At 37.6% G+C, this 27,777-nt stretch overlaps 1 protein-coding gene across 3 annotated transcripts; it reads right to left on the bottom strand.

Annotated features, from left to right (window-relative positions):
* Positions 1–615: 615 nt before the first annotated feature.
* kmt5c (lysine methyltransferase 5C) lies at positions 616–25,164 on the bottom strand. Of its 3 annotated transcripts, XM_081355011.1 has the most exons (11): positions 24,863–25,142; positions 21,565–21,697; positions 20,146–20,311; positions 19,223–19,332; positions 18,835–18,998; positions 18,677–18,696; positions 7,039–7,175; positions 6,590–6,750; positions 5,642–6,373; positions 5,462–5,566; positions 616–5,323 (listed from the first exon to the last, which is right to left on the bottom strand). In XM_081355011.1, exons 2-11 carry the CDS (start codon positions 21,675–21,677, stop codon positions 873–875), a joined length of 6,159 nt encoding a protein of 2,052 aa, XP_081211137.1. In that variant the 5' UTR covers positions 21,678–21,697; positions 24,863–25,142; the 3' UTR covers positions 616–872. The 3 variants fall into 3 exon arrangements, with proteins under 3 accessions (XP_081211137.1, XP_081211136.1, XP_081211135.1); XM_081355010.1 differs by having other exon boundaries at positions 5,462–6,373; XM_081355009.1 differs by having other exon boundaries at positions 616–6,373; positions 24,863–25,164.
* Between the last annotated feature and the right edge of the window lie 2,613 nt (positions 25,165–27,777).

The raw sequence follows: 27,777 nt of genomic DNA, 5'->3' as shown, positions 1-27,777 counted from the left end.
AAGCTGATATAGACAAATGTTTAGAGCAAGAGGAAAAAAAGCATCAAACGTCAAAACACATTTGTGCTTGAAAAGTATGTGATTTGTGTGGAAAAGATGGGATGCTATTCAAATCCATTTATTTGAATAGCAACCCATCTTTTCCACATTACATGTCATTACATCACAGATGGTAAGATCCAGAAATGTGTGTGATTTGTAAGCATTTAATGTAAAAGCTTCTCTTCCATGACATGCAGGAATCCAAATACAGGACACCTGAGAGCTGCTCCAAGTATATGCTTGTCATATGAGCACCATTGACTGCACACTCCTATTCAACTTGTCAAATGGGCATTGAAACAATCCAAAATTGAAAGCACATGAACTTTGCTCTGGTCCTTCATGTGCAAACCCACTAAACCATGCAAGTTGACATACACGCTTATTTTTCCTCACATTTGATAGGACATGTTCTTTTAACAAAAAGCAATCTAGATTGCCAACTCTGAACTGAAAAGGCTAGGAGGAAATAGAGAAAATTTCCACATGGTGGAGAACCGCATCCCCATCATGTGGCAAGTCTTGTGTACTACAGGATCAACAGAATATCTATTTTCCTTTGTTTTTGTACGAACAGTAACCACTAGCATGAAAATATTATCTTCTATAATAATGTACTAAACAAACTTCATTAAATGTAGCATACAAATAATTAAGTGTGCTAATAAAAATATGTCTTTTAATATTTCAAGAAAAAAGTCTGTTTTGATGCTAAGAACAGGACAATTTACATAAATCCATATAAGTTTAATGAAAACAAAAAGAACACCTTATTACATTGAAGTTTTAAATAAATAACTTCTTAGCATATCAACAACAAAAGGATGTTATTAATCAGTATATTGTAGGTCCAGATCCACAGTACCGTCAGTCACCACAAGCCTCAGTCTCTTGGGCTTGCGATCCGTTATGGCGGTGCTTTGCGAGTGGGAGGTGGAGAAGTGTAGAGAGTTATATGGGTGAGTTCCAGGCTGCCCCTGATGCTGCTGAACCTTTCCAATTTGGTCTCCGTGGACTTTAGACCTACTCACAGAGGGAGAAGGTGTGAAGTTTGAGGGATCACACGCTTCTACAACCAGCTTTCCTTGTGTTCCTGAAGGCTCCATAAGACAATGATAAGTGTAATTTGCAGGTCCTGAACCAGTGTAGTTAAAGTTTTCACCATCGTCACTGTACCCCAGAGTCACAGAATGATCTCCGGTGAAGTTCACTACGTAAGACTGGTGAGGAGGCTGAATTTGTTCAAAGGTGGTTGACTGAGTTTTAGTCAATGGGACCTCATGGATTGAGGATTCTCTGCATCCCAGATGAGGACTGCTGTGCTGCGATACAGGAGGTGAAAGAGAGGAGCTGAAGTTGAAATCAGAAGAATCACAGTGAGAAACGTTTGGACACATCTGATTCTTATTGGGCTGAATAGAAGACACTCCAGAAAGTTGAGTGTTTTGAGTGGGAGCCACAACAGCATGGGGTTTCTCTAATTTTGAGAGTTTGCTTTGTGTTGTACTGTAACATTGAGAACTTTGAGATGAGGAAAATAAATATGTGGAGGGCAGCGATGGATCTTTATCATTTCTTGATATCTGAGGCTTCATACCTGCAATGTTCTTAAAAGCATTTGCTGTGGTTTTGCTAGAGCTGACGAAATAAACAGGGTGAATGTGATCACCTTGCTGACTGGGATTTGCAGGATACTGTTTGGAAAGAATGTTCTTTGGGCTTTTTTGTAGATTTTCAGGAAATCTTGAGAACCCAGCATTAGGCCATCTAGCTGAAGAATCTTTCCCACTGTGAGAACTTGATGGACCAGGCCAAGCAAAGATGCTTTCCAGGTTGTTGTGAGATTTTGAGCTGCCTGCAGCCATGGAAATTTGACAAGCATTTTGGCCTACCTCGGTTTTCGAGACATTCTTGGGGTTTTGAAAAAAAGGAAGCTTCTTGTCATTGCTACGAAACTGTGCATTACCAGAGCTGAACGCACTTGAATAATCTGCAAGTGAGGTTGACTTATTTCCTACGTGAAGGGAATGGAAGGGTGTAACAAGGTTACTCTGAGTTCCAGCACCGTGTAGGCTTTGCGTCGACTGGTTTGAAATTACAGATTCAGATTTAGTATTAGAGCTTTGCAAATTCAGAGGTCCTTGAGTTTTGTCTTTAGCATCACTTTTAGCAAGGCCTGACTGAGAGGACTTTGTGTTTACAAGGGATTCAAGAAAGTTTAACTTCTTATCCTGAGGATGCAAGCGCACAGTTGGGTGTACAGGCTGTTTAGCACTTGTAGATGCATTGTTAAACATTGTCAGGTCTTTGGGGAGATATGGTGTTGCTGAATCTTCCTGCACCAGGAGATCTATGGGACTTTTTGACAACTCTCCATCAGACAAGTACAGATCTTTCTCAGGGTCTTGAAGAGGAGCAGAACTTGTGGCTGTATTACATAACTTATCTTTGAAGAGTAGTTGAGGCGCACAAATAGATGACGATGTGTCAGATTGAGCAAAGACAAGATCCGGGAAGCTTAGATCTTCACCACTACTAAAGTTACTCACTGGGCTTGGGGATCCTAGGTAAGGGGTCTCTGGATTCCATGCATCAGTGGGACTTTGGGAGAAGGGGCTGCTGAAGGATCCGGTGTTATGTGGTTCCCCAGGACAGTAATCTATTAAAGAGCTCGCCAAGCTGTTTTGTGCAGGCATCTGATCGTAGCTTTCAAGATTTAAACATGGAAAGTCAAGCACATCCTCTGAATAGTTACTAAAGCTGCACTCTGTGGAAAAGGGAGAGATGGGAGGAGACTGATTCTGAGAGGATGTTGCACTGGTATTAGTGGGAACACTTTTCTCACATATCTGTGACTGGCTCAGAGCCTGGAGTTTTGACAGACTTTTATTAATCTGAAACAAATTGTGACTCAAGCACATGTCATTCCTTCCTTTATTCTCAGTCCTAATAACTCCAGTCTTAAGAATATTGGAATTGTCTGATACATGCCCTCTTGTATCCTCTTTTGCTTCAATACTCCCACTGACATTACTAGCCCCTGTCAGCCCATCATAACAGGGAGAGTAAAGCGATAAAGGTGAAAGGGATAATGGTAGAGGTGAAGTTTCAAAACTCACTGGATCTTTGAAGGTCTCAGTCCCCTTGGTACAACTACGCACTGCCATTATTTGCTGGCACGGAGACGGGTTTTCCTCTTTAACTTTGCCAAGAGGCATCTGATCCAGTATTGCTGCTGTAGAAGAGACAGATGTTAACTTACTTGGCTCCCTGTACACAGTATCAATGCTCCCATCTTCATTTTGAGCTTCTTTCCACTCCACCTCCCACTTGCCTTCAGCTCTCCTGCACAATCTAATCAAAGGTAAAGGTTTAATGTCATCAATGTCTGTTTCAATTTTTGGACCAGATGAGTTTTGTTGGAGTTGTGCATTGATAACCTCAGTACTGTCTTGAACTACTTCTTTTGGTGTGCGTTTGCTGTTTTTCTTGTTGATGCAAACTTTTGATACTTTTTGCTGTCTTTTACATGGTTTAGTTGCACATTCTTTTCTGCAATGCTCTAGCACGTCTTGGACTGCTTTGGTGGCTTTCTCCAAACCTATGCCTTTATCAGCCTCCCCATGACCCCGAATCCTCTCCATTTCTGCATTTAAAATTGAGACAGAATCCAAAATGGCCCTAAAAGGGTCAACTAAAGCCAAGCATTGCTGTGGGCTTGATTTGTCCGCAAGACTTTCGGCTTCATCCGTACTATCCATTTCCCACTCCTTTCCCCTTTTCCTCTTAAGGCGGATTCTGACATTTAACCTCTGGTCTTCTTCGGTCTTATCCAAAACATTTGAGGTAGACAACTCGTCTCTGATGGCATCTTCTATATTATCCATAATCTCACAGGCCTCTGGTCCTTTAGTTCTTTCTTCCACTCCTTCCACACTTTTTGCTTGGTTCTCCTCTCTCATGTTGCATTTAACAATTTTTTCTTTCATTTCGGATTTTTCGCTCTTAAGGTCATTGATTGTCCTCTCACAAACAGGTACATTATTTGTGCTATCCTTGTATTCACAAACTCTGACATGGTTTCTCACTGGTCCATGCTGAGTACTCTGAAGAACTTTACAGCATTGTTTCAACTTGGATGAGCCACGCTTTTTAGACCCAACGGCAACATTGCCTTTATGAGTTAGACTTGATTCTAGTAATGAACATTTCGGCAATGTTGTCTCCACACTGCAGCTTTCACTTGGCTTAGGTAACAGATTGTCCGAGTTGAGTTCTGTGTCCTTATTGACATTTGTACACCGTTTTGCAGGTACATTAACATCTTGTTCTGGGTCTGTATCAAGCGATTCTCGAAATGCTCGTTTCTTTAGGGGAATACTGCTCTGAGAACTATGATCCAGACAAACCATGCACATGGATGGAGGCTCTGGGGAAATCAAAGTGTTTTCTGACTGTCTCACTTGAGTATCTTGATGTGTATTTGGCTGATCAGCTGCAGTGAGTCCCTGAATAGAGTGCTCATTTCTGTTAAGTGCATCATGCTTGTCCTTTGTCTCGTTATTGTCAGCAAGTGATAGTGTCTTCATATTATCAACTTCTCTGTTACCACTGTAACTGCATGGAAGTTGGTGGTCATCAGCATATTTATCTTGATTAAACTTCCCACTCAAACTCTTTTTAATATCCATCAGCAGTACCTTTGCCTCTTTAACAACAACAGTTCTGCTCCCAAAATGCACTGTTAACACGTTCTTTTTCAAGTGATCTCCATCTCCCAGCTTATTGACTATTTCTCTATCTTGCACCTCAGGTATACCCTCAACATTTGTTTGTTTCTTATCTTTGTCTACTCCTTTCCTTTTCTTTATAGAATCTTCAGATTTTTTTGGAATTGTGACCTCAACAGATGCAACCGTTGCAACATTATTATCTTGCTTACCTTCCTTTTCATGCTCACTGTGGCTATCCTTAACATGCATATCCACAAGTTCTTTCACAACAGGTTGTATTTTGCCTATCTCTAAATCACATGTTACTTTTAGGTACTTATCTGCACTCTCCATATTTACTGGTCTGAAATACAACTCCTTCACACCTTTCTTACCTTGTCTATTGCTTTCTTTGCTCCCATTTAACTTTGTGCTCTGCTGTACTGATGCTGCTGCTGCTGTATCCTTGTCTCTTCTACTGTCTGACTCCCTCTGACCTGTACTTTCGACCTCTGGTTTACCTGGGATAGCCACCCTGACCAGACTTACTTTGAGGTAACGATTTAACCCTGAGAGGAAAGAGATAGGACTGTTAAGAGATGGTGAAGACAAGGAGGGTGTAATGCTTACAGCGCTAGATACAGACTGCCTATGGTTTTGCTTGTTATCCCCTGAGGTTTCTGAAGCTACACAATAACTAACATCACCTTTCCTAGGAGTAATGGAACCGCTGATGTGTCTACCGTCGCCAGCCACTTCCCTGAGGCGATCCCTAAAGACTCTCTGCTGCGCCTCTCTGATCACCATGCTCTCTGTTTGTGATGATTTGTCACTGTTAGCTCCAGCATCTCCATCAAGATATACATTTTTATCAGTACATGGTTTACCTGGAGAGATTAAAACAGGATTAGTGATCTCCTTGGACTCAACCTCACTTCCTTTTTGTGGCTTCCCATCTTTTGTCTGCGAGTCAGAGCATTCATTTCGGTCTGTAGAGATTTTAGAGTTCGATTTGATCAGTCTGGTCCTCCTTTTGTTGAATCTGGAGAGTTTAGATCCAGTCCTTGCTCGGAGACTGCTCCAACGACTACGAAGAATATTCCTGGTCCTGGAGGAAATGCCCTGGTGGACAATTCTGACAGAAGATGCATCAATATTACGTCCCTTGGCCTTCATACTGTTTCTTTCAGGGACACTGGAAACACATCCAAGAGTGAAGGGTTTAAATCTAATGACAGGGTCTCCATTTAACACTTCTCCATCCTCACCCTTTCTCTCCTCTGGTCCATTTATGTTAGCCCTGCTGGGTATTGGAGAGACAGATTTGCTGTTCTTTGTGATCCTCTCTGGTTTTGGTCGCTCTTTCTCAATTAGGTAGAGCAGGGCCCTTTCTTTGCTCAAGGGGTCCTTACAGCTTAATAGGAAATTTGTGCTGTGATGATGGAGGCAGATGCTCAGCTCCTTTAGCTTGAGGTGAGGAAACGATAAGAGGTTTTGTGTTCTCTTTTCCACCTGTTTGCAATGCTCCACCCTCTTCCGCCTATCAGTCTTTCTCATCTTGCTCAAAACAAGGGCGTTCCTCTTCGTCCTTTGGGAAAATGTATTCCTCATTGGCAAGACTGACAAAGAATGAGATGAGAATAACAGACAGCCAGAGTTAAGTGGTTGATAATAGTGAGATTAGTTGACAATACTAGCTTCTTCACCAAATTATTAGGCAATTGCATGGGATGCTTAATTATATACTTTGCGATTTTAGAATCAAAACACATACATTTTACTCTGGGACACAAGTAATATAGGAAAAGAAAATATGAATGGTATAACAAGCATACCCGAGTTTGATACAGTGAGGAATGGCTTTGGAGTGCCATTTCCTCTATTCCTGTTCAGCCTTAGATCGGTCTCTCTGAACTCATATTTCTGTCCTGAAGGATCCCTGGAGCAAGCCACATCTGGAAATTGGTCTCTCTTCTTAAACAATCCCTCTCCTCTCCTGCATAGATTGGCATCATTAGATCATTTATCTTGTAATAAAAAGCATATTTAAAAGGCTTTAAATCGATTTGTGTCATTAGAAACGTAATTGACATTAAAAAACTAATACAGCTCAGAATAATTACACGTGTCCATTGAGATAATTATGCATCATAGATCTAACATCACTATAGTATCAATATATTAGAATGGCAGAATTATTCTAATTTCTAATTATTCTCATTTCTATTACGGTAGAATAGAAAAGCAGATGGCCATAAAGCAGTATTAACAGATTTACTCTCACCTCTCACATGTGCAACATTCACACATTTCATTATTCTCCCCAAAAAAGCTGTCCCCATAGTAACAGGTTATCTCTTCCCCTGGAGAGATGGGCCGCACCACTTTTACACAGGCTCCATTCTTATCTCCCGGGACAAACTAAAAGGAGGAACAGAAACAAACATTATGAGCAAATTACTTTTCAGTATTAACTGTTTGACTATGATCGATTTAGTCATATGCCAGGAAAGGGGGAGGGGGTTCTGTGAAACCTGCGATAGATTATTTTCAGGATTATTTTATAAATCAAAATTTCAAAAGAACAGTATTTATTTGAAATATTAGAAATATTCTGTAACATTATAAATGCCTCTACAGTCACTTATTATTAACTGAAAGCATCCTTGCTAAATAAAAGTATTAAAATCTTACTGCCCCCAAACTTTTGAACAGTAGTGTATTTTTTCCTATATACATCTATGTATAAGTTGTTGTCTATATTTAGGACTACAATGACCCAGACTTATGACAAAACATAGAAAACAAAATGAACAATGATTAAAAAAAAAAAAAAAAAAAAAAAAAAAAAAGGTCATAAATACCACATACAAATTAGATTAACAAATTAACAAAAAAATAAAAAAAATTAAACCTAGCTCATGTTTTAAGTTAATCAAAATGATGGACCACGTTTAAAATTAGCTGTCAGTTTTATGTGTATATGACAGAATATTTTAGGTTAACACTAAGGCTTGATTTTAATCAATTCTCAATTTGATCAAAAAAGCAATTCTTGGGATTTATGGGATGTATGGTCTTTATCCGATATTAATATCTGAATGGACGAAATAAGCTTACGCAATATAAACATGAACGCGACCGGAGGCAATGGAAAAACATACAGAGAGCAGCCGCAGCTTTCATTTCTGTTCCGATAGCTGTCGTCTTTGGGTCGTTATATTTATCACAGATTTCTGCTCGTTCTAAATCAGATACAGATAAGGTAGCACAGTACAAATTACACTTATATGAATGCATTAGTGAAAGAGTGATTGCATGTGAATTAATTCTACCTGGCAGCATCTCTCTAATAATAGTGAGGCTGTGGGTTTTGGTTACTAAGAAATTTATGCTAGAACTTTTTAGGTTATAAGCTATTTTATTGATAATCACAGAAAATTGTTGACAAAAAAATTTCTGCACTACAGAATGTTTCAGTGTGCACAATCTGCACATGATGTGCGAGCTACTGTCTGTATGTGTGTTTGTTACAATGTAGCAGCTCAGTTTAGAATGGCGATTAACTTGTGTACAATTTAAAAACATGCATTCATCAGATCAATTTTCAGCATCCAGATGGTATAATCAAACATATCTTGAGTGCCCTTCGTGCAGGGCTTCAGACAAAAAAAAAAAAAAAGATAATAATTAAGGAGTCATTGGTTCCTATAAGGGAAATAAGGTCAATAACGCAAAACTATTTTTTTAAGTGCCACAAAAAAAAAAAAGTGTTTTATTTTGTCATGTGTTGTCACATCTGCCCTCCTTTTACAGCATCAGCATTTTCATCCCTCTTGTGGATGTCCTGGGAACTAAGATTCACTTAATGTAGGAACTGAATTGCTTTTCCAGATTGAGAACTACAGTCACAAAGAATTGTTCTTTACACAGAATCTGACAGAGCCAGTGTCACAGACCATAATTATGCCAGCATCACTTGGCCAATGAGTAGTTTGGCCTCCTCCTAATGCATCATATAAACGTTGTTGTATGTCTTGCGCACACCCAATCTATTTTTCTTCATTAAAAAATAAAATAATTAAATAAATAAATTAGTAATATCTGAGAGGTAAATGTGGTGATTTATATGCCATTATACGAGTGGTGTTGAATTAAATTTTAGCTTCTTTCATCCTGTCATGTAGACAACAGGTTAAGTAAAAATAAGGATTATGTGATAGTGCATATATTTAGAAAATTTCCATTTTCTATAGTTATTTTTCTTGCTGACTAACGAGTTTGAGCATTGAATGGATTTTGTCAGGTAAATTTGACATTATGTGACATGATTGTTCTCAAACTGTTCTATACAAGCTCTTTCCAAGGTTGAAATGCTGATTGAGTGATCTGTCAGGTCACATTAAAGAGCGCCAAAACGACATTTGTTGAGATAAAATTTTATCTTATCTTTATTTTACATAATTTGAAAGCTGAAAGTTTGTAAATTTTTCACTAAAATTAACAAACACATTAAAAGAGACATATTAACCCTCTGGGCTTCTTCGTATTATAGTCACACTTAGCTTCCTCCCGCCCGAAAACGGGCGAAGCCTTAAAATCTTACTTTACTTTTTCCCAGGATAACCAATCAAATATATTTTTGTTCTATAATGTTTTCTGATTATTATTTAGAATTTTGGGAATTTTTTTATGATATTTTGCATTAATTATATAATTTTTATGAGCTATTTTTTCCATTAGAATTAATATATATATATATATATTTTTTTTCAATAAATGCAACATTTCACATCAAAATAGAGGGCAGGCCTTAAAAAAAAAAAAATTTCAACTGAGAAGAGCGCCATCTAGTGGCTTCAAAATGTATTAATTTGTGTCATGTCCTATAACCGCCTATAGCTTTTATTTATTTATTTATTTGATTTATTCCCATTCGGAAAGAAAAAAAATTATTACTAAGCAACCACTGAATGGAACAACACAAATTATGTATCATTTTAAAGCTTAGGATCTCAGCTTTTTAATGCATCTAATTACATTTATTAACTCCTAACGAGTGCTGAGTAATCCCTCTAAAACCGAGTGTACCGCCAGCAGGCGCCACCTAGCTGCGAAAATATTCTTTACCATATTTTTTAAAAATCTTGCCTTGATTAACACAAAGTTGATGTCAATTGAAAGCTTAGAGTCTGAACTTTACAGTGAATGTATCCACTTTGAAAAACTCTTAAGTATTGCTGAGTTATTTGCTGATAAATAGAATTTCTTTTTTTTCATAATCTATAAAATAATGTACTGCAATGTGTCAAAAACATCATACAGCTCATGAAACATTCTCAGATAATTGAAAATGGCACTTCATTTTTTACAGCATATTATTACAATTAAAATGAGCCCAAAATTAACATAATCTATTGCTTTTATGACAAGATATTCTTCATGAAGAAAAAATTGCCCATGAGAGGGTGTCAAAGACTGTACAAAAAGGCTATCTCTTTTCCAAATGCTGTAACTTTTGATTCCTTTGTCCAAAAATTATTATTTTTTTATCCAGATGCAGCTAACATGTAGGGGGACTTCACTAAAAAAGAATTTTCCTCCTACCTTATTTCCTTCCTGAGTTATTCCATGACAAATAAGAAAGATATGCAAAATCATAATAAAAATTATATATATATATATATCGTCTTTTATCCGCTGTTTCTTGGCAGGACAATGTCCAAATGTTATGTAATTTATATTTTCAAAAAATTTAAAAAGAGTTCTTTCAAACGATACCTACCTTTTGACTCTCCTTGCTATAGTTTTGGAGTTATTATGATTATATCATTTTTATATAGTTTGGGGCAAAATGTGCTGTTTCAGTCTTACCAGTTAATTTCTCTCTCTGTGTGTGTGTGTGTGTGTTTGTGTGTGTGTGTGTGTGTGTGGGGGGGAGGGTGTCTTATTTGCACTCTTGATGTTCTAGAGTGTCACCCCTTCATTGCTGTACACTTTTTTTCAGCACAGTGGCTGATCTGTAGCTTGTACCACCAAAAGTTTCTCTGAGTTTTCCTATTTTTTCGTATTTCCCATTCATTTCCTATGTCGCCCGTTTTCGGGCGGGAGGAAGCTAAGTGTGACTTTTTTTTTTTACGACCCTTTAACATATCAGAATCATCTCCTTGATTTTTTTGTGTGTTCATATAGGTAATAAAACAAAAGTCACCAAGTTTCACCCCCATCCGATGAAGCAAAAAAATTAAACAATTCGAAACGTTCAAGTTTTCGCCCGTTTTCGGGCGAAGAAGCCCAGAGGGTTAAAGGTGACAATTAAGTACAAATCTTACTGAGAATATGAATGGCTGCACTACAAATAATGTGAAGTTCAGGCAGTAACAGAAAACAGCAAAGATTACAAGATATTGAGAATAAGAATCTATATCAGTTTCAATTAAAAATGAGAATTGTTAACGATTAGTTCATGTCTACATAGCTGATGTTTATCTGTTGTAGTTGATCCATGTTGTGTACATGAAATAGACGATGTCTTCCTGCACTTTTACAGCATTTGCATGTTCATTGACACGTCTCTGTTGTTTTCTATCTCTCTTGTGCTGGCTTTCAAAAAGCCTGATATTTTCGTTTTGACATGCGTTTCTGACGCAGAAAGCAGACCCTCACTGTCCCCGTGCGTATTTTGGCGCTTGCTCAAACTCAGTGAGGTTTTTTCCAATGCAACTTTGCTGCGCGTCGTCTTATTTTATTACGTCAACACAGCAAAAGATGTGAAACTACCGAAACTTCGATTTATGGTGTTGTAAGACTTTTAATAAGAACATACCACAAAAAAAGTCTTCTGACAAAATTCCAAGTGATTTTAAAATGCTTATAATTTAGGCCAGCTCGACTTACTTAACCTAACCTGAGAATAATAAATAAGGTTAATGGTGTTAAGATCAAAGTACACACCGCAAAACATGGCGCCCAAGGGGCATTGATCCATCGACCCCTGGCCATGGTTGATCAAGCAATGCTTGCCCATTCGCTTCCGCACTCGTATATACTTGAGTCTTAGAAGAACTTTGAAAGCTAGTAAATCACCAACTAAAAGGCAACCTGTAAGACCCAAAAAATTATAATCTAGAGAGATTATTTATAGACAGCCCAGAAAGGGTTGAACGCGCATAGAACAGATAACTTTACAAGCGAGAGAGTCGTAGAGATTGAGAAAGCCGTAAAAAAGGAAAGAAAAGACACATATGGCCAGCCTCAGAGAGTGAGAGGCAGAGACGGGCTAAAGATAAGACCTGTTAGTGAAGGACGCTTGGTTTATGACAGGGAAAGCACAGCAATGTAAATATTTAAGCTTATACATGAGATTCTCATGTATTGAAAGGAAAATGAGCCTTTCAGGCAGACAACGGTTCTAGAACTAGAATGAGGCTCCTTTCTAGAGATAGAACAAAACAGTTTAAACTTAAAGACTGTGGTAGGTCTAGCAGCAATACGGTGAAAAAATGTGTACATGTAATAAAATTACAGAACAAGAGGCCTAGAAAAGGAAAATGTGATGTTACTGTTAATAAACAGCTAAGGAAAATGTGATGTTACTGTTAATAAACAGCTAAGGAAAATGTTTTACATTTTTATAGGCATGGTAGTGCGCTAAAAATAATTTAAACCACCAGAACTGGATAGACAGTAAATATAAAATTGCTATTAATAACTTAAAACAAACAGAAGAAATGCACCTAACATTGTCAGAAGACAGCTTTATGAAGTGGAAATAGGCAGACTAAAAGTAGGATTTTTAATCTGTAACAATAGGTGTTGGGAAAATCATGTAAACTGGTAATTTATTGGTCCTGGAACAGCCAGGATGATTTTAGTGTAAAATAGGTGTACCAGTTAAAGAGACAGAGTTTGTGAGCACAGCTCGGACTCGAATAGGCAACAACGGTGCGTGTAAGATCGTTTCCCACACTGTATTAGCAAGAAGAGCTTGTACTTCAGAACGCTAGAGGCTTAAAGACCTGTAAAACGACGGTTAAGAGATCTTAAGGGAGGCACTGACTACAAAATAAGTCAGGTAAACTTTATTTTAATATAAAGTTAAATAATAGTTTAAGATTGAGTAAAAGAGGGAAAAGTATATATACATTTGGTTAGAGCTGGAATATTTTGGGAAAAGGGAAAGAGAATGTAAACACTAGCAACAGTAGTCAGACTTAGCAAAGTTTAAGCAGAATAATAATTTAAAAAAAAAAGTATAGTAATTGTGTAAGAATGGAATTTAGAAAATGGAACAGAAGCACATCCTAAGTCATAATAGAGTTAAGATTATGAGACTTATTTGGTGATAATGGAACTAATATTGTGAAAACTATTAATTAATGTTAAGAATATGGAAGAATATTCTAGCACTGGCTAGAAGGAAAATTAAGAGATAATGGTAATATAAGATAAAACAATGGATAGGAGAATATTACCTCTTACTTGTAGTAAGAGTGAGAAATAAAAAATGATATAGAAAAACATGGGTTATTTATTTATATAGAGCCGTTCACTGAACAATTTTAAAACTAAGCGGTATATTGAAAAGAAAAGGCTGAAGGAAGAAGGTATGTTTATTGGGCAAGGGTGAGTAAGTAGGGTGGTGCTACAGAGAGAACAGAGGCTATAGCAGGGTTGGGAAAGCAAGCAGAGTCCTGACCAGGGGTTAGGGGCAAGGATACCCAGTGGGATGGGTGAAAAGATGAGTTTTAAGGGAGGAGTGAAAACTGCGTAGTGTAGGGGACTGTTTTATATGGAGTGGGAGTCTATTCCAATGAAGAGGAGCCAGGAGGGAGAAGGAACGGAAACGTAATTAAGCATAGGGCGAGGGTGTGACCGAGACGGACAGCAGAGATTGAGAGCGTAAGGGATGGGAGGGAATATAATAGGTGATAAGTGCAGCCAGATAGGGTGGGGCAAGACCATGGAGGAATTTGTAGACTTGGGTAAGGAATTTAAATAAGCAGCGATAGTAAACAGGGAGCCAGGGTAGCTGGTGGAGAAGAGGGGAGGTATGAGAGGAGTGGGGGATGTTGAATATAATACGGGCAGAGGTGTTTTGAATTTGCTGTAGTGGTGTGAAGGCGTAGGAGGGAAGCCCAAGGAGTGAGTTGCAGTAATCAAGGTGGGTGAAGATGAGGGCATGAACCAGGAGTTTAGTGGCAGAGAAAGAGATGGAGGGGCGTATTTTGCGGATGTTGAGTAGGTGGAATCAGCAGGTGCGTGTAGTGGCGAGATATGATCAGCAAGGGAAAGGGCGGTGCCAAAGATGACGCCGAGGTTGCGAGCAGAGTTAACTGGAATGAGAGACAGGGGAGGGAATGAAATGGTGGGGGTGGGAGGGGAAAAAAAGGATTTCGGTTTTTGATGGGTTGATAAGGAGTTATTGGCGAGCCATCCAAGATTGGATTGCAGTCAAACAAGCAGTTATATGGGCAGAGAGGTCAGGGGTGAAGGAAGGGAAGGAAAAGAAATTCTGGGTGTCATCAGCAAAGAAATGGTGGGGGAAATTAAATGGTGGGGGAAATTAAAAGAAGAAATTAGAGCTTCAAGAGGTGAGGTGTACAGAGAGAATAACAAGGGTCCAAGGACAGAGACCTGGGGAACACTAACAGTCAGAGGGGAGGGGGGAGAAGTGAAGCTGTTGAAAGCAACAGCAGAGGTGCGGGAAGACAGATATGAGTGCAGCCAGCTAAGGGGTGTTCCAGAAATGCTGAGGTTGGAAAGGGTGGAGAGGAGAATGGGATTGACTGTGTCAAAGGCTTAGGAGAGATCCAGAGATTGTCAAAGGAGATTGAGAATTGAAGAGAGGACAGCATGAGAGGAGTTGGCCAGATGATTCTGGACAGTGAGGAGAGCAGTCTAGAGGTAGAATGGGGAGCTGGGGATGGGGACTAAACTGGGGGAGAGTCTGAAGGTGTAGGCGAATAGAAATGATTTTATTTGTGAATTAGTAGAAGAAAAATCACTAGCAGTGAGGATTGGGAGAACTGAAGATTGGGGTGAAGAAGGGGGACGGAGTAGTTTATTTAGGGTTAAGAAAAGCTGACAGGGATGGGGTGCCAAGGCAGTGATGAGATTTTGAAAGTAGTCATGTTTGGCTAATTCCAAAGCAGAGAGTAAATTAGAAAGGAGGGAATTATAGGCTTGGAGTCGCTCAGCCCAGCGCAATGAACCTCAATCTGATTTAAGGGAAAGAGTGAGCCATGGTTGAGAAGGCCTATGTGAAGGAGAATAAGGGCGTAAGGGGGCTAGGGAGTTGAGGGACGAGGATAGCGCACTAAAAAGGGTGTCAGAAGCTAAGTCTAGGTGGAAGGAAGAGAAGTCCGAGATGGAGGGAAGCAGTGAAGAGGGAAGGGAGATCAGGGAACTGGTGTCTATAGTACAGAGATTATGACAGAGGACAGGAAGCAAGGGTAGCAGAGAGGAGGGAGAGGGGAAGGGTATGGAGAGGGTGAGGGTGAGGGAAAGAAGGAGATGATCAGAGGGGGGTTGGGGGGCAGTTAAGGTGGATGATGTTGCCTTACAGTCGGAGATGAAGATAAGGTCGAGGATATTACCAGAGGTGTGGGTAGGGGGCGAAGGGAGAAGCAAGAGGTTAAATGAGTTGGTGAGGGGGAGAAGGGCAGAAGCAATGGGGGAGCAATGTAGATGTAGATTGAAGTCACCTAGGAGAATGAATGGGTGAGGGAGGGGTAGGAGGGAGGAGAGGAGGCAGTCAAGATGGTCGAAGAATGCGGAGGGAGGGCCAGGGGGACGATAGATAACAAGGAAGGCAATGCGGTGGGGGGATGTAAAGGATAAATAAATTAATTAATTATGGGCCAATAATATTTAAAGAGTCACATAAAATAGATTAGGATTATGGAAAATATTGCAGTATCTATTATATTAAATAGTAATATATTCTAATAAGCAGAAAGAAGATATAGAGAATATATGGACTATAAAGACTGGAAAAAATTGGGAGAGAAACTGGACAAGGATGGTCAATAAACTGGTAGAAGAGTGGAGAAAGCAACCTAAACTATAGTTCATTTAGTATGTTACCATAAACTAAATTAAATGAATAATTGAAAATTAGCTCACTATAAATAATAGGTTCTAGTAGACAAATTGTAATGTTTGAAATACATTGGACCTGAATGACAAGCCTGGATGCAGGCTTATCATGCAGGTGTTTGAGAACAGCAAGAGAGCAGATAAGGAGGACAAACAAGCTCTCATTATGAACAAACTATAGTAACAAACAAATCAATGGATAAAAAGAGATTTTAGATTTAACTCAGGAGACCTTCAGGGTGAGAACTCCTGACAAGATGATTTAATTACTGGGTTATTTTTTGAGGATTTAAAATGTATGAGATGCCACCAGACACTGATCACCGACATTACTGAAAAGAATGTTTATGCTTTTGAAATATTGTTTAAGTCTTTTAGAATTAAAGAGTTCATTGGCTTCAGTAGACTTTGAATATAAATAATAGATTAAAGGAAATTAAAACATATGCTATGGCAACTGAAGAAGAAACTCGTTCATTATGGTTTCATGCCATACATTCATTATAATCAAAACAATCCATTAATTAAAACTTTGTATCCAGAGTAATCCTTCTGATGTTTTCCTGAGTTTCTGAGAACAGTATACAAGTTCAAACATAAATTATATATCAACAAATCAATTTGTTCCTATACATAAGGTTCCCATAGTCAAGTTTGTAAAACAATCTCTCAAGCTTAAATAGTTCCATAAATTTAAGCCTTTTATATTTTAAATAAAATTTTGTCTATGACATTTCCATAAATTTAAGCCTTTTATATTTTAAATAAAATTGTCTACGTTAAAAAGATGAATTTGTAAATTTAATGTAAAGGGTTAAATTTATGGAACTATTTAAGCTTGAGAGATTACGTTTTACAAACTTGACAATGGGAACCTTATGTATAGGAACAAATTGATTTGTTGATATATAATTTATGTTTGAACTTATATAATGTTCTCAGAAACTCAGGAAAACATCAGAAGGATTACTCTGGATACCAATGTTTTATTACTGGATTGTTTTGATTATAATGAATGTATGGCATGTAACCATAATGAACCAGAGAAAGAATTTTATATTGTGATATATTTATGCAACAATTACTACAAAAAGAGTTTGTTATATTTCATGGTACAATGACGATATCTGAAAATGTGTTAATGCTCAACTCAAGAAATGATTACTGAATTTAGTGTAAGATATTTGAATGAGAAAATTAGTTGCTTGAAAATATTTGACTGAGAGGTTAGAAACTGGACATTTACAAGCTATGATAGAAAAGGAACTTTGTGCCTTGTTTGAACACTGTAGTAGAAGTTTCAAGACTGGTTCAAACTGAATAGTGTGTTTAAACTTGTAGTTGGAACAAGAAAACCCCTCACATCCTTTGATACTAACTTTGTGCCCGAAAGACCCAGGAGACGTCAGTCGGCACAGGATCCCCTGGTTTGGCTTCTGCAAACTTTGTCTGAGCCAGGGGAGGAGCCGCACGTTCTACTGGGAAGACCTATAGGGTGCTTGAAGTAATGGACTCTTTTTGAGATCCAAATTGGCCTAATCACATGATAATCAAGCAAAAGCACAAAGTTTTGCCCCTTGATGATACATACATAATTATAATATAATTACATAAGAAATATAATTGATTATCTTTGTTATGGGAACCAGAAAACTAAACTGGGTGAAATATTACATGAATGTGTAACAAACCAATGAATTTAAGAATGATGAACAAATGTCCATGTTATTGGTTAAGTTGGATGAAGTGAACAAAGTTTGTGCCACACATATGTCTGAAAATGAAGGATAATGAGTCAGGATAATTGAATGAAGTTTTGTAATATAAAGAAAATGCAATTACCTGCCTCCTTGTTTATTGTAGATGCCTTTTTGTTCCACATATATGGCCAATTTATTGAATATAATGCATTGCATTCAATGTTGTTATTTATTTCTGTTTGTAAAAAAATGGCTCATATTGTATTGGCATAAATTTACAGTAATTGTTCGTTATGTATATGCGTGTGTGCCTACCCATGAGAAAGAGGAGCAGAAGTGTGTGTGATTATATGTGTGCGCTCAAGGACACAAAGGACTGTGGTTCTACTCCTAAAACCTTAAAAGGAAATCAGCCATCTTGGTTGAGTTTATTGGAGTTCAAGGACATGAAGAGGTGGACAGCTTGCACATGCGAGGCATTGAGAAGGAACTGGGAAACTTTAGGAAAGTCACAACTTATGTCAATCAAGAAGATTAGAACCTAACACCTGTGGTAAACAACCGGAGTATAAAAGACTGATGAGCTGATTGCCTCTTTGGATATTGCTACATCAGTACCCCCAATGCCTAGAAGCCCAGAGCAGAGGACAAAAACACCGGAAGATTCGAAACGTGATTATTGTATTTTATACTTTAATGATGAAGTTTTATTTGCCTTTACATTTTTGTTTATTATTTAAATAATTGATTACAAAAACTGCCTACCGAATCTTCGATTTATGGTGCTGTAAGACTTTTAATAAGAAAATACCACAGAGAAGTCTTCTGACCAAATTATAAATGATTTTAAAATGCTTATAATTTAGGCCAGACTCAACTTACTTTACCTAACCTGAGAATAATAAATAATAAGGTTAAAGGTGTTAAGATCAAAGTACACACCGCAAAACAATTGCAAGGCCGCATGCGCAGATCTATTGTGACTCCTGCTTTATAGAGGAGTTTAACGAATTAATTGTATAAAATGTACATTTACGCTACAACATATGTACAGGGTCTTTCAAAAACCAAGCAATTCAAAAGATTCCCCACAAAATCAAAAGTAATAATTTAGTATCTTACCTTACAGTTAGGTCTGCAGTCTTTTCCCAAGCAATAAAAAAAAAAGAGAGAGAGAAAAAAGAAAAGAAAAAAAAAGCACAATCAGATTCTGTACCTTACCAAAGACCACATTTGGAAAAAAATATTACTGATCAGTATAAGTATACGGGCTCTCTCACCATGATTAATGAAGGCAGCGGGCCCCAACCAAAGCTGAGCACATCTCTTGCGCGTCGAGTACATGACACTGAAGTCATTCACTCCTGCTCTGAGCACGGCACTATCCTCAGGGCTCAGCTCAGCTATACAGCCCTGCAGTACCTCCACCCGATCTCCCACAAACCTGGAGAATTCAAAATCATCATATCCTCAAATATGGTGGTCAACAAAATTAAAAAGTAGATTAATGTTATGATCACATTTTAAGTCACTTATTTATATAGCGCTTTATACAATGCAGATAGTTTCAAAGCAGCTTTACAGTGATCAACATGAAAATAATGTTTAATTGATCAATTATTAAATCATTATAAATAGTTTATGATTTAAAAATAAAACTGAGCTAACCAGTGTCGGGTGGATGTGATTTTGGCTCCATTTGTCTCAGAGGAATAGCGGGTACACGGCTCAATGTTCACTCCGTTGTCCAACAGAAACGCTGTCATATAGCGATACATCTAAAGAAAAGAGATTAATTAAAAAAATGTTTTTAAAGCACACAGCTATATTCAATAATTACTAGAATTTGAATAAATCTACTGCTATGCACTGTGCTTGTCTTTAATCAGACCAAATTTTAATGACTTGCATTACAAAAGCCAAGCCCTCACAGACAAGACACCACACTCAGAACGTTTACTACTGGAGCGTTCGGAGATTCAAATTCAGAGAGACAAATTATGGTAGAGAGTAGTAGGTACGTTTCTGTTGTCTTTCTTAGGGCAAAGTATCAGACAGTGTAGATTCCCAAGAAAGTTCGCAATTTGATTTCAAATTCAGAATCATTTGGGATTTCATTCTGTATATTTACAATATCATTCAAACATTAGGGGTCAACAGGATTTTTTTCACAGTTTGAGAGTATTTAAAAAGGTATTCATTTTTTTCCCTTTAAAAAAAAATAAATCTAACTGACCCCAAACTCAACAAATCATATAGTATAGTAAATTATTAATTTTTACACTTTGAAATACAAGACAAGACACTAAAGATTGCAATTAAACTGAAAAATCAATCATTTTACCCTGCCCTTGTTAATCTAACACAACCTTTTTTTCAGTACAGTCCACATTATGTGTGCAGAGAGATCCAGTGATCCAGCAAAGACAAACACATTTAAGTAAAGGCAAACCAATGTTACTACACTAAACAAAAACAACTTCACATTCTTAACTCTTTGAGCATTTACACATTCCTATTTGGTGATGACAACATGTACAAAAAGAGGAAAAGTCAAAGTTCAAACATTTTGGATAACATATTATACTCACATGCTGCTTTAACAACTCATGTCGGTGTGAACCCAGCCCAGTGAAATAGCCACTGACCCATTCCCCATCCAACAGAGCATCAAAGGTGGCCTGAAAGTCATGTGTGCGTTTGAACCGCAGAAGGGTCTCTCTGAGGTAGCCCCATCGCCGGATCTCAGGGGGAGGACTTCACACAATGAAAGAAATCAAACAATTTCAAATGGAAGAAATCATTGAAAATAAACTACAGCTCAAAAGTCTAATATTAATAATAAGAAATGTTTCTTGAGCAGCAAATCAGCATATTATAATGATTTCTGAAGGATCATGTGACACTGAAGACTTGAGTAATGATGCTGAAAATTCAGTTTTGCATCACAGGAATAATTTACATTTTAAAATATATTTAAATAGAAAACAGTTATTTTAAATAGTAATAATATCTCACAATAGTTTTACTGTTTTTTTTTTTTTTTTATCAAATAAGACTTTTTACAAAAACATAAACCTGAAAAACTTAACCCAAACTTTTGAACAGTAGTCTATTGCTGCATCCCAATTTGCCAACTTACACTATGTCCTAAAAGTATGTACTGTTTTTGTGAAGAAAAATGACATACTTTGAGCGTTTAGCAGATTAGTAGGTACGATCTGGATCATACTACTTCGTCATAATTGCGCATTTAATGGACTGCTCTGTCGCTTAGTTAAATACATCCTGACACTGTTAAAACTGCACTGTCAATCATCTTGTAATAGTTAAAATCCTCCACATTCAATTCAATTTAATGTCCTACCGTCACAGAGAGAAATGTAGTAGCATGTTGATCTGCCAGGTGTGGGTCTTTTTTATGCGGAGAACTCTCCTCAGCTAATAACCAAACGTATCTTTATAAAAGTTCAGAATGCTGTTATTATGAAATACACTGTGGATATCACTGAATAAATATCTTTTCTTCAGGTTAGATATTGATTATTAATGACTAAAAACACCTTTATCTAAACCCCTCTACTTAACCGTTCGTCTCGCACATCCGCCACGTTTGTAGTTTTTTAACGCTTTTTATTCAAGTTTGTGATTCTAATCGAATCCTCCGTACAACACACAATGGGCTGTGAGCAATTTTAGCCGTAGAGCGTGCATGAATCTACACTTCTGGGTATCTTTGGAATACTCATTGCAACATACTATGATTTGGGACACACCAATTCTAATTTCGAATACCATTTAGGATGGACAGTATGCGAATTGGGACGCAGCATATGTTTTACATTACTATGTAAAACAAACAGATTACAGTTCAGAATAACAAAACAAATATTTCTTTAAATACTGTGCATAAAATCTGTCCAACATACACACACATATTTTATATATATATATATATTTTTTTTATATATATATAGCAGCAGCGCAAAAGAGTCAAGCAGAATAAGTACCTTATGTTCATCTTGTGGGTGCTGAACCCCAGTAAGGGATCCAGCACCAGACTCGTGGCCAGATCATCGGTCTCACAAAGCTCTCTCACACTCATTCTATAAGATCCCTCCATGGTAGCCCACCATCAACATGCTGGAACAAAATGAAGCCGGTGAGTTACACATTCAAACAGCTGCAGGTCATTAAACACAAGCATAACGTATGGAAAAGAAAGGGAGCAACCATCATTTATTCTCACAGGTCCTGTTTACAACTATTATTAAGATTACTAGTATTAAGATGCATTTTGGTCCATCGGATCACAAGTAGACGACGCTACATATAGGTGTAAATGGGGTCAAAAACATTTTGAGCTTGTCCACTTTCATCTATTTCCAGAGGTAGTCGAAAACGCATTCAACCAGATTGCTTTCGTAGTGTAGACGCTCATGTTGTTGAATGTGCTCGAACAACCACAAAAGTCCGCCGACTGACCTAATGCGCGGCTGCGCGCTAGCCAGACAGGATTTAAACTTTGTCGGCTGAAGACCAAAGTTTGGTTTGAAGATGAAAATCGTACCAAGCACAATGTTCCCTCAACATGTTTTTCCGTCATCTCCAGTCGAGCGTGAGCTTATTTCGTCCATTAGATCAAAAGATCGGAAAAAGCCCATACATTTACCCGCCCATAGACCCTCCCCTCAAAGAAATCAGGACAGAAGAGGTTGAAAGTGGACAAAATAGACGGATTAAAACACCAATTGTAAACGGGAATGCGTCTCCCTCATCTACTTGTAATCCGATCGACCAAAACGCATCTTAATGCCAGGTGTAAACAGGCCCTTCGTCTTACAGTAAAATAAATCAATTTACAGTGGTGTCAAAATGTTAACCACTAGTGAAAATATTTATATTTTAAAGAAGTTATTTATTACAAATCATATTATCATCACAATTTGAATGAAATCTTTTTTTTTTTGCTTTTTTCCTGCCCTGATGACAGCAGCGTCAAGCAGTGCAAATTCAAGTTCTATGTAAAACCAACTAGTTCAAACAATTTGAGAATGTTAAGAGTATCTTGAGCTTCTACGCAAGCAAGAAGATTTGACTTAAGATTTTATATCATAACTTTATATGTTTTGTTTTATTCCGTAATGCTTTGTTTTTCCATATTTGGATGATTTTTAAACCTAAATGATTAATGCAGTCTCAGGCTTTTGGGCTTTTCCACAAATTTAAGTCTCCTCGACTTATTTAGATTGTGATAAATTCAGTTTTACAGTCTAGTTTTTCTCAGTGTTTCGTGGTCAAAAACATTTAAAGTATGCATAATCCATTTAGCACATATCAAAGTAATAGCCTCACTACTTTGATACTCAATAGTTTACATGTCCTCATGGGACTTTTTCTTTAAGCTGTCAGGAATAATGTGTATAGGCAGCAAAAGCAGGGTTTTTCCTGGCTCTAATTGAGGCGGAGGTGGTAAAATCCCGATCATGTATTTAAACAGTTAGATAATTAAAAATATGTATTTTTCGTAGACCATCATATAGCCTACTGTGTTTCCCACAGTATTTTTGTGGGTGGAGCTCGGTACCTCTAGGGGGGTCTGGGGGCATCATTAATCATAATCACTGATTAGCATATTCTGTCTTGATAATCTACAAATCACGTTCCCGGGGGCGAGTTTATGTACATTTTAGGGTTGGTGATGTCACTAACCAGGGAGGAATGTCATGTAGTCCCGACTCCCAGAATAAGAAACCTACCTTTATTGAACTTTATGTTAATGTAAAACAATACATCTCCTCCATTTCCTGCTCTAAGAATAAGAAAGCTGTTAGGTCACATACAATGTTTTTGCTTTACAATGCATTTGTATGATTTATGTATTTTTATCTTCTTCTTTTATTGTATGTTATTTTAGTTGTCTTCTCCCCTGGCGTGATTGTTACTGTTTTGTACACAAAAATTGTACTTGATGTACTTGTACTTTAATGTTTAATAATAAAATAAAATAAAAAAAGTCCCGACTCCCTACCAGCCGTTTGTTGTAGCCTAGTCCTTAAAAAAACGATTTCTTTATAAGCAAATATCTCCCTTTCCTTTGAACTTTGAGTTTTGTAAGTTTGCAGATATTGTTTATGCTCAAACAGCAACATTACACACTAACTAAAGTTAAAAAAGTTAAATCATAAGCAACCACCCCTTTAAGTAGATTACAGATCAATTCATTGTTACTAATTGAAAATTTGTTGAACAAGAAATCTTGATACATTTCTTGGTTGAATGTGGCATTATGAATTTATTAAACACACAAATCCAAATATAAAACTGAGTAGTGTCACTTAGGTAGGACAATCACTAAAACAATAGTTCAGAGAATCGAAATTGAAAGCATAAGGTTCTCTCTACAATTCATTTTTTACATTGTGTAAACAGCAGAAGAGCAAACAGTCTGGGGCAAAGCAAAAGCGATACCATACTTATTTCATCAGGAAGAGACTCTAGTTGGCAAATGCTGAATTAGTGGCCTCGATCAAGCTGGTTTATGACAGATGCCATTTAGTGCTCAATTGTAATTTTTCACGTTATTTACCCAATTTACATACATTATTGTATACTGTAACCCTTGTTAATACTGTCATGCAAGCAAATATCCTCCTCTTGTAGATTACTATGCGTATAAAGCTTCTCTCCGCTGACAGGTCAGGAGTCGCACGATAAAGCAGCGAGCTAAGTTAACGCAATTCAGTCTGAAAACACTTCAGCACTAGAGTTGTAATCGAGTTCGAGTAGTAAGTTACGTGTCGCGAGCGTGAAGAAAAGAGCTCCGGGAATATGCGTGTTAACACCAGCTCAGGAAGATCTCAGCGCGAGACGACGGTGGCGAAACAATTAAAGAAAAAAACATTTACTAATGGGAAATAAAATTACATGATAGTAAATAATATATGTCGCGTGCTCTCACGGTTACACCCCCATCGGTCACCGAGCACCTTTGATCGCGCCAATTAACGTTATTAAACAACACACCTCGCTGGAGGTAAAGGGATCTTGATTTTGCCAATTCATAAATAAACGCTGATTATTAACGGTCACATGCGCGAGGGGCCATATATCAATGTCGGGGAGTCGAGTTAACGGACTTCAACCCAAACCACCGCGGTCCATTTAGCTCACTGGACAACATAAGCAGACCTACACGGTCCAATTTGAATCTTTAAACATGCTATATTCTTCACTTCGAATAATATATGATTTCCAAAAGTGGCGCGAGCATATCTATGTAGCATAATAAACAGCAGAGTATTTTACCTGACGGGCTTTCCTTCAAATTTCTGGTCGATTTGTCCGTAGTGAAGCTAACAGGCTAGCTCTTCCTGTTGGTTACGAGTGCTGCAGCCATCTGCTCCTGCTGTCTCCATATTCCATGATTGTGATGTTTCTGCTGCGGGTATATGATCATAAACCAGAAAATGGCCAGCCGAGTTGAAACGATTCGGGAATTATTCTAACATTAATTTTTCTGTACTGCGTTTGTTTTCGAACGTAGAAGTCTTGTCCTCCTGGAGTCGAGATGAATTCAACCAATCCTTGATATCCATGGTCGCGTTCCTATTTGTTAGTGTGATGAGTGGGCGGGATCTCGGCGTTTTTCACCATATCCTATTGGCTGGCCAAGTTACACGGCGTTGATATTGGCCTATAGGAGTACAGATGTAGAAAATACCACAAGCTTCCACCAATCAGTGGGCGAGAAAGTAGCTCCGTTCCCCGCCTCATCTCTGTAACCGTGTCCCGTTGACCTCATGGAGTTACGCAATTTAATAGCAGATTGTTTGTTAGGCAAAATGCATGTTTGATGGGATTAAGGTTTTTCTGGTTCTGCTCAGTAGATGTTTAAATATTCATTACCCTCACTGTGTTCTTTGTACTGTTTAAATGTAATATTTGTTGTGTTGCACATTGTCTGAAGACAATAAGCATTGGTTTTTAATATGTTGTGATTGTTTTTAAGGTCGTTATCAAAGTTGAAAAATCTTAAATACCCAAATTAGGATTTCTAATCCTTTAAACCAACATATGAATAACTTACAAATTTCCAAAACTTTCCCCCATGGGTTTCGTGCTTCAAGACTAGCTGTTGTTTTATCTTGACAGTTCTCAGCTGTGAGAGTACTGTCAGGGTGGAACACATTTTGTGGAAAGAAAAAAAAAACTTTATTCAAGCAAATCATAAATTGTATGGTTTTAACCAGGACCAATTGAAAATACAATGTTTGTCATACTCAATTAGTCTAATTTACTGAAAGACACCTTCCTTAGAAGTGGAAAATCGTTCACATTTAGATGCCCAATTATTAAAAATCTTGAAGGAATATCAAAACAGCCAGTAGAAATACACGGTTTTATTTTTGTTTCCAGTAGCTGAGAAACAGGATTTGTGGTTGGAAAGCAAATTGCATTGAAAAAGCAAAATCTCGAAAGCCCCATCCCCTGAAGCCTCTAATTGGCTTATTTATACCTATGGTACAGTTGAAATAATGTACTACACTGCATTAAGGAAAAACATCCCTGATTGCTTTATAAGAGAAAGAAAAAAGTTACATCATCTAAGTATCCTGCTCTCTGTCAAGTAAAACAAATAAAAGTACAATTATATATTAATAAACAACAACAAGTCTACTACTAATAAAGTCTTAATCTCAGTGTTGCTGCAAAGCAAAATGTGCACAATCTGCCAGCCTTGCTGAGGAGATCAGAGATAATAGAAAGGCCATCAACCAAAAGGAAATACATCAACTTTTTGCTTTTTTTTGACAGCAACCCCCCCACCCCCAACATATACAAGATCTATCAGAAAAGAGCGATATTATGATTGTATTATGGTTATGATACTTGATTTGAGACTGACCATAAGATGCCAGATGAGGAATGACATTGATTTTTCATGTTCTGTTGCCACTGTTGTGATCTGTATGTGACAGTCAGTTCCGTGATGCAAGAAAGCAATTAGTGTGTCTAGTGTCAACTACATCTATTACTCATTACTCTAATTTTCCAGTGCTAGTCTCCTACATTGGCTAAAAATGTTACATAAACAATGAAAGACACACCTTGACCTGAAGACCTTTCTGAGCATCTAAAGCATTGTTAACCATAGATTATTTTTTATTTTATTTTTCAAACTAGGCCACCATATATCAGGAGTGTCCAATCCTGCTCCATGAATACTAGAAACTTCCAGTCAGGCGTGTTGATGCAAGTTGAATCTAAACTCTGCAGGACAGTGGTCCTCCAGGACTGAGTTTGGACACCCCTGGTTTATATTTTTTCTTTTTCTTTCATATTATAAAAGACATTTAATCTACACGCTTAACCAAAGATTACCTGCTTATTTAAAATAATTGTTGATGTTGCTACTCTGCTTTAGATTACAAAACTATTAATTTCAGAACATATTAAGCAGGTGACAACATAAAAAAAAAAAAAAAACTAATGTCAGTGTCTTTGAGCCAGCAGAGGACACTAGTGTATTGCTTTGCAATATTCTTATCCCCTATGAACATATAGAAGAACTAGTATTTTGTGAAATGCGCCACCTGCTGGAACCAGTGATATGAGTTTGAGGCAAACAAAATTCTTAAACCCTAATTACAGTAGCAACTCCTCTGAGATTTAAATGGATCAAACTTTAAATCCTGTCTGGCAACTCAGAACACACAGTTTGAAATGGAGGGAGGGGAATGAATAGGACAACAGATCTCTAGAGGTAAGGGACAAGTTGAGCTGGCAAAGCCAGATCCAGGAGCTGGGTGTCGCCCAGTGCTTCAAAACCCAGACAATGCTAACTATCAAAAAGTGAAAAGAGAAGGACAGAGCAATAGGACAGATAAGGGTAATTTATGTTTGAGTAATCAAACAGGTAAAATGGAGAATAGCATAATTGGAAGGCAAAGGGAGACTGAGTTTACTGTTGAGAGGAAGCAGACAGAGAGAAAGCGGCAGCAAGCAAGTTGGAGACAAACAGAAAATTATTAGGTGTACAATCTCGGTCCTTCTCAGCAAATGTCAACTTTGGTCAACCGTAAAAGACTACATTCAATCCACTTTAGTTAAATAAACAAATAAAACGAAAAAAGAAAAATAGAGAACAGGACAGATTCGCAACACCTGAGGAAGAGAGTCATAACTTGGGAGAATGGGACACAGTAAGATAGATAGTACAG

The sequence above is a fragment of the Scardinius erythrophthalmus genome (genome assembly GCF_964197995.2).
Source record: "Scardinius erythrophthalmus genome assembly, chromosome: 1".
In the NCBI taxonomy this organism is placed as follows: Eukaryota; Metazoa; Chordata; class Actinopteri; order Cypriniformes; family Leuciscidae; genus Scardinius; species Scardinius erythrophthalmus.
This window is presented reverse-complemented; position numbering and strand designations above follow the sequence as displayed.